At 40.8% G+C, this 7,475-nt stretch overlaps 1 protein-coding gene and 1 long non-coding RNA gene across 2 annotated transcripts in view; one reads left to right on the top strand and one right to left on the bottom strand.

The window, feature by feature from the left end:
- Window positions 1-7,475, bottom strand: part of LOC144229607 (uncharacterized) — a 214,731-nt gene that overhangs the window by 168,301 nt on the left and 38,955 nt on the right. The window lies entirely within an intron of this gene.
- LOC144229590 (small nuclear ribonucleoprotein G-like) overlaps window positions 1-7,475 on the top strand; it is an 11,006-nt gene that overhangs the window by 786 nt on the left and 2,745 nt on the right. The window contains exon 3 of the mRNA XM_077761691.1: window positions 7,131-7,209. Coding sequence (XP_077617817.1) covers window positions 7,131-7,209 — 79 coding nt within the window. The remainder of the gene's footprint in view (window positions 1-7,130; window positions 7,210-7,475) is intronic.

Here is a 7,475-nt window from a genome sequence, read left to right as displayed (position 1 = left end):
AAGCATCCTGAGAAAAAAGCTCAGAAAAGAATAAACTTACAATGGGAAATAATCAGTGTAATTAAACAAAACTGTGGAAGGATGTGTTAATAGATGCAACAAGACAGTGCCTTTTATCACTGCCACTGATGAGGGGCTCCACACTACAGCAAGCAAAGTATCAGGGGCCACAGAAGAAATGCAACGTGTCTTTTTTTCCACACAGTATTCATCTCCCATCCTGGCAAGTGTGCCTTTCATGGAAATACATCAAGCTGTGCCCTATTCTCCATCACAGCCCCCCGTGAGGACGCAGGTAAAGCCTCACTCTCTCCAACCACCCACCCTGCCATGGAGAACAGGGAAGAGTCTGTGAAGGAGGTTCTGACCCATACCAGGGCCCCAAGGAATGGACACTGGTCTTGGAGTAGGATGATTCAGACCCTGGCTCTGCAACTTGACTCTAGCATGCCATTTCACCTTTCTTAACCTGTTTCCTCACCTTTAGAATGGCGATAACTTACCTTAGAGTGATAACATGATTAAGTAACATAATGTAAACAAAAACACTTTATGGAATGAAAAATATAATCCAATCTCTGGTATTATTATTATTCACTGGGGTCCTTTCACTATGAGCAGTCACTCTAACCTCCATTGGCCCTACCTTGGTTAGAAAGTAGCATTTGGAGCTCTAGACTTGGGTGCACTGAGAGCCATGGCACGGTTCTGTCCACAAATGGATTCGCTAGGGTCCCCAGTGAGTAGAAGAAAAGCACCTATGGACCAGAACTAGGTCTCCTCCCTCGTTCCTGTCTGGTTGCTATGGAAACCCCTAGTCATACTTTCAAGGATTCATTCAACCTGCCATTTTGAGTGCAATAGAGACAGAAAAATTGGTTTTAATATAGTTGGAATTAAATATTTCCATTAATTGCTTTTACAGAATTTTTATGCCATTTAATAAAGAAGAAAGCAAACTGTAGTAATTTTCCCAAAATGTCAGTGAATGAAAACATATGGGTAATCTCTCCTCTCTCAGAATGGCTTGATCTTCCTTGATAAAATATCATCTCTCCTACATAAGAAGTACTCTTTTCCCAGAAGGATGTGGCAGAAAATTAGAAAATGCCAGCTGCAACGACAGTTGCAGAGGGCCTGAGACTAAGAAGGAATCATTACTTGTGTTCTCCTGCCACATCAATCATTAAAGATCAGGAAGGATCTAAGACCCAAAAGTTACCGATGATCTCAAAGTAATCTGGTCAGCAAACCTTGTTGGCAATTCCAAGGGTTCTGTGAAACTGAGATTGTATGCTTCAAAGACAGCGAATGTATTAACAACATAATGATAGCTCACATTTACAATGTTGACTATGCACCATGCTTAGCTCCTTCCTTGCTCATTGAATCCTCACAAAAAAATCTCATAAAGTTAAGCACCATTACTGCTTCCATTCTACAAACGAGGAACCAGGGGTTTAGGGAGTTAAGTAAATAGCCCAAGTCCATAAAGAGACTAAAGAGCAAAGCCACCATACTGGCATGTATAGGTATATTAAGAATCCCAAGGTCAAAGCCGCCTGTCCATAAATTCAGACTGACTACCGTCAGTATCTCAAAGTTCTTACATTTAACTCTTTCTGCAGACACAGACCCTCCAAAATCTCCTCCCACCCCAAAATATTACTAAAGGTCTTAAAGTATGCCTCTCCTGTGCCCATGGGTCAGCTTGTGAGCCACAGTCAGGACCCAGCTCACCTTTCACAGTCCTTTCTCTCCCTTCCAGTTCACTCCATCCATGTCCTTGCTAATGTCCTTGCTAATGCAGCCACTAGGGGAAGCTTCAATGCTCACACAGCTGACGGACATCTTGGAACATCCTTGACCATGTGTCTCTGTGGTCCTGGAGTTGTCAATTCTGAAAATGTCACAGCAGTCCTGGTGCCATGGAGAAGTAGGGACTCTGGCTCTCATCCTTCACAGTGACGCCCATTATCACCTGGATCCCGAAGCAGTTCATCCAGTATCTGGTTCCCCCGCTTCCTCATGAGGGTTCAAAATCTGATCCTTCTTTCCTAGTTTTTCTCAGAGCCCATCCCCTTGCCTCAGGCACAAAAACAATCAACAGGACGGACCATCAAAGTCAATTTATGCTAGGGTGTTCCGCAGAACACCTTTCAGAATTCAAACTCCTATAATTCAAGAATAACTTTTTCATAAGACTGATAAAGAACAGTATCATGTAGTTATGTTTATCAGCTACCATAGCAATAGCATAATTAGAGTTTCCAATTCTCTCAGTCCACCGGCTTGAAACATATGCGATTATTGATTTTGCAGGGGGAGGTTCACATTATTTCAAAAATTTTTCCAGAAATGAGACTTTGTAAGTATGTTTGTATCATATTACTTCATATTTAAATAATCCAAATTCACATAGGGCTATATTAATACATGACACTTTGGCCTTTCCCACTCTCCCCTCCATTTCTCAAGGGGAAGAAATCTTAACTTGAGAGTTAAGTGCCACGTCTTTCCTGGGGTGTATAAAATCTGAGTAATGGGATTATTCTCAAAGAAATGAAAACACATTGCCCCTCCCCTGGTGACACACTCTCTCCCTCAAAATAAATAAATAAACATAATAAAATAGGATACAAATCATCTCATATGACTACTCATATCAGTTAGCTTTTGCTGTGTAACCAACCACCCCAAAGCCCAGTGGTTTAAAATAACTGCCATTTGTTTAGCTCATGATTTGGGAAGTTGGTTGGTTGTTCTGATTGGAGCTATAGCTCAGTCAATCCCTGTTGGACTTCTACATGCATCTGGAGTCAGCTGGCAGAGGATCTAAGATGGTCTCACTCAGATGTTTGGCAATTGGAAGGCTGGAATGACAAGGTCACATGTCTTTCACCATCCAGCAAGATTGTCTGGGTTCCTCCACATAGCAGGTCACAGGGTCCCAAGACAAAGAAAAGCAGAAGCCACATGGCCTCTTGATGCTTAGGTTTGGAGCTCACTTGATGTCACTTCTACCACTGTGCATTGGTCAAGGCAAATCCCAAGGCCACCCTGGATTTCAAGAATGGGGAAACAGTTCATCTCTTGATGGGAGAAGCTGAAAAGTATTGAGGCCATTTTTTGCAATCTGTTCCACTGCTGATACATATGAATTCACGGCTCTCTACCCCAGAGAAAGATCCTCATGGCTGAAAATCCATGCACTCTGCCTCCCACGTACTGTAGAGGAACTTGGACAAGACTCACTTCCTGGCTGCTCCTGAACTAGGAGTGGTATTTTGGCAAAGCTCATATCAAGACTACTAGTAAGTCACCACTTATATGGTATATGCGTTTGGTAGGAAAAGCCCTGCCTACCTGCTGAGTTCCATTAGAGCCACTAGCATTGCTGCATTGCCTCCAGGGAGAATGTCCCTTTTTATGTATTTTCATTAGGTAGTTAATCAAGTGGAAAGACTGGCCCTTAGAACAGGACTCTGCCACAACAGAGCAGGACAGGTACATATAGATGAGACATTTTTTTCCTGAGACTTCCCCTGTGCCTGAGTGATTAAATGATACAGATCAAGATCATTCCCACCTTCACCAATTCTTCTATAATTAAATTCTTATAAAGTGGCACTCAACAAAAAGTTACCAGACGGAAGGATGGATGAATAAATGAACACCGAGAGCAGGAAGAAATTCTGCAGAGCAAATACAGCAGCAGTCAGAGGTGGAAGGTTGTCAAGAGGCTCTCAACGAAGAAGAGGAGTGCAGAGAATGAAGATGTCCTACTCTTGCTGCTCCGGGCCAAGTCACATGACAGCAAATCTGCTATTTCCATCCCCACAGTGTCTCCAAAAAGTCTGGCCTGATGTGCTTGGCTGATTTCAAGTTTTTACTGTGACTAAGCTAGGTAACGTTTTGAAACAGAAGCTTCTTTTGAATAATATTTTGCATAGCCTTTTGACTATTCAGGGAGTTCTCTCCAAAATTTGTTTCTCGTTGCCACATTTATGTCATCCACAAGCTCAACAACATTTTTATTCCGTAATAGAATAATAAGATTGTGTCGCTTATAGGCATCTGTAGCTTGTGGTTTTTTAGAAACACAGATCTTAGTATCAAAATTTTAAAAGATAAAACTTATAGCCATCATTTTGTTTCTCTGCCCGTGCATTATAAAATTACCATTATACAAAATTATGCATTATACATTGTAAAAATACCATTATAGAACATAAACTGTGGCATCAAAAGACAACTTAAATAAGTGAAATATTATTCTGCACTTTGTGTGTTTAATTATGTAGTCCCAAATCTGATTTTGGACTGAAAAGCAACTTGAATTATGTGGAAATTGTATATACCAGGAATAGTTACTTCAAAATTATATCAAAGTAAAGAAGTTAATAAAATCAACTGTTTTAAAAAGCAAAACCTGCCTATATCTGGTATCTTCCTTCTGTAGTATCTGGCATTTGCTAGTGCATTTCATTATTTTATTTCAATTCAGTATTCAAGGAAAGCTTTTGAAACCATTTTGATTACCCTAACAGCTGAAATGAAATTTTTACAAGAACAGCATATCTGGAGCCAAAGATCTGGATGACACAATGAATGCAATGATGAAAATAATTTTACAACAGCCCAGCCTAACATATTGGCTTCATTTAAAATTTATATCAGACAGGTTTTTTTAAAGTACTTTTCCTCTAAAAGAAAACAGTAGCTTTCAACTCTTTCTGTTGGCCAAAATAAAGTCCTAAAGGTTTGGAGATTTGGATAGTTAGCAGAGTCCCAGAAACTTATTGCCCAGAATCCTATATGAGAATTATTCTCAGAAGTTTTGGAAAGGAAAGATATCCTGGGAGCTACACAATTAAAAAATTAGTCCATTTTCATAACAACAGTAGACTCCTATGGAGATTTAATAAATCGTGCTTGAACACGTGGAAATACTCCCAGTAATGGTCTGCCCTCTCAGAATTGTGGTTCTAGCAGGCATCCACATAGCAGTGATTGCAAATTCAGATCAGCAATCAGATATAAGACACATTACAGGCTTTAGTCTCCATGTGCATAGCTCTGTAGAAGGACAGAGGACAAGAAACAGCACCTTCATTTCATCAGGACACCTGTTCTAAGTCCCCCAAAGATGTCCACATCCTAATTCCCAGAAGTATAGATATATTATGTTAAATGGAGAAAAGGAATTAAAGTTACAGGCGAAATTTAAGTTGATGACCAGCTGACCTTAAAATAGAGGGATTATTTTGGATTGTCCAGATGGGCCTAAAGTCATCACAAGGGTCCTTAAAAGTGGAAGAGGGAAGCAGAAGAGAAGACCAGAGTGATACCATGTGAGAAGGAATCTATCACCACTACTGACTTTAAAGATGGAGGAAAGGACACCAGGCCAAAGAAAGGTGGCCTCTAGCATCTAGAAAAGGCCAGGAAATGGATGCTTCACTAAAGCCTTCAAAAAGGAACACAGACCTGCTGACACTTTGATCTAGCTCATTAAGATCCATGTCAGACTTCTAACCTGTGAAACTATAATGTAATGAATTATGCTATATTAAGTCACTGAGTTTGATAGAATGGCCATAGGAAACAAATACAATGCTTAACAGCTACCCAAGTACACAGCTTCTTTTGCCCTACACCCATGCAAGAAAGGCAAGGCTGCCACAGAACCATATCCAAGGTCATCTTGACACAGAGAAGTCACAGCTTTAGCTTCCCAACAATCTTTCATATGGGTCTTGTGACACAGACCCAAAACCTGTATATTACCCCCAGCAGCTCCAGTCCAGAAGTCCAGATCAAGCCCTCACAACAAACAAAACAGGCACAACATTCCATGTTTATTATCACTACAGTTTCCCAAGAAACAGGACTCTGAGGTCATTCTTATAGGCAGACCTAGATCAGCCCAGTGCTGAGGCTAACCCTTTACTCAAAGTTGCAACCCCAATGTCATTCTATATGTTCACATTCTAAATCTGAGTAATCTGTCATTGTTCAAATCTTGAGTACAAATAGGGCCGCCTCCCCATAGACACCAAAGGCCAAGTACTTTCTTTCCCTGGACCCAAGCAACTAGGAAGGACAAGGCACGTGACCGAAGTTCAGCCAAACAAGATGGCAAGAAGGAAGTCTGGGATCCATTCCAATCTTGTCAGTCGCAGCAGCGTTCAATGCCCAGAGTAGTGGAACCCAAAGAGCCTGGCCCATAACATTTTCTGTGGCTCCTCTTGCCTAGATCTCCTTGGTTCTGGTCCATTTTCTAAGTCTGGTTCGACAGCTTTCCCATCAATTCCATGAAAATACTTGATATCCTTCTAATCAATTCCTTTTCTACTCAAGATAAACAAAATCAATTTACATCATGAACCATTGGATCAGCAGCTGTTACAATGAGGGGACTTTGGACAGCAGATCTGGAATTGAGGGGAATCTAGGTTTGATTATATAACCTAGTTGGGGTAAAAGCAGTCTACCTTCAGGAACAGAAATCTGGTAACCCATTGCCCAGAGTGGAGAAGCAACTAATCAAATTATAACCTTTCCAATATCTGTTTGAAAGCAAGCCCTGGGGGACCACATTGGTAATGCCATATATAACAGTATAAGAAATCAGGACTGAAGAATGACACGGCTAATATTAGAAAAGTTAAAGAAAGAAAATGCCACAGTGAAGTCCCTAATTCTTGACTGAAAGCAAAAACTGAAACTAGGAACTTTTTCTGTCTGTGCTGAAAAAAAAGTCTTGTTTTTTGTAGCAGCAGTATAAAACCACCCAAAATCAAACCCCCACTTTAATGGGGAGTTAATCTGTAAAGTCAATTGAATCACAGCCTCATCAAATCCTTCATATGAAAGTTAGGGCATCAATAAAGAAAGTATACCTTGAGAACTGCAATTGTGGAAGGACTTCAAGAACTCAAACACCCAAATCCCAAACTCCACTGGACCTCAGTCTTCAGTTCAAGCAACCCTTCCTCACACACCTGATGAGCCCATTCATGTGTTATCTGAAGACTCTGTAATTCTCTGTCCTTGCTACAGTTGCCCTACACAGGGAGCCTATGTCAGTTCACAGGCCCTGAAACTCCTTAATGAAGGGAAGCCAGGGAGGCTTTAAAAAGAGTCCTGAAATTACTTTACGAAAATATATTGGCTGTCTCCCTTCTATCTTTTCCCAAGGGACCTGTGAGTATTTACCAAAGAAACTGCATTGGGCAAAAGATAACACCTTTTCACAGATTACTAAACATTGCATCTGAGTTAACCCCACTGTCGCTCACTAATTAGGAGATTCAGGTGATAAATGGAGTTTGAGTCCAAGTCGAAGTCTGCCTTAAAGTGGGCATAATGACACTCTGGACCCAGCCCATGATGGTTTACCTGTGTTCTAAGGATTTATCTATCAATGGTAGAATCCCCATTTGTCTCTGATTCACAGGTAAAATGAGGCA

This window comes from Crocuta crocuta, unplaced genomic scaffold (genome assembly GCF_008692635.1).
Source record: "Crocuta crocuta isolate KB4526 unplaced genomic scaffold, BGI_CrCroc_1.0 scaffold657, whole genome shotgun sequence".
In the NCBI taxonomy this organism is placed as follows: Eukaryota; Metazoa; Chordata; class Mammalia; order Carnivora; family Hyaenidae; genus Crocuta; species Crocuta crocuta.
Note: the sequence above shows the minus strand (reverse complement) of the source record. Positions and strands in the feature narration are given on the sequence as shown.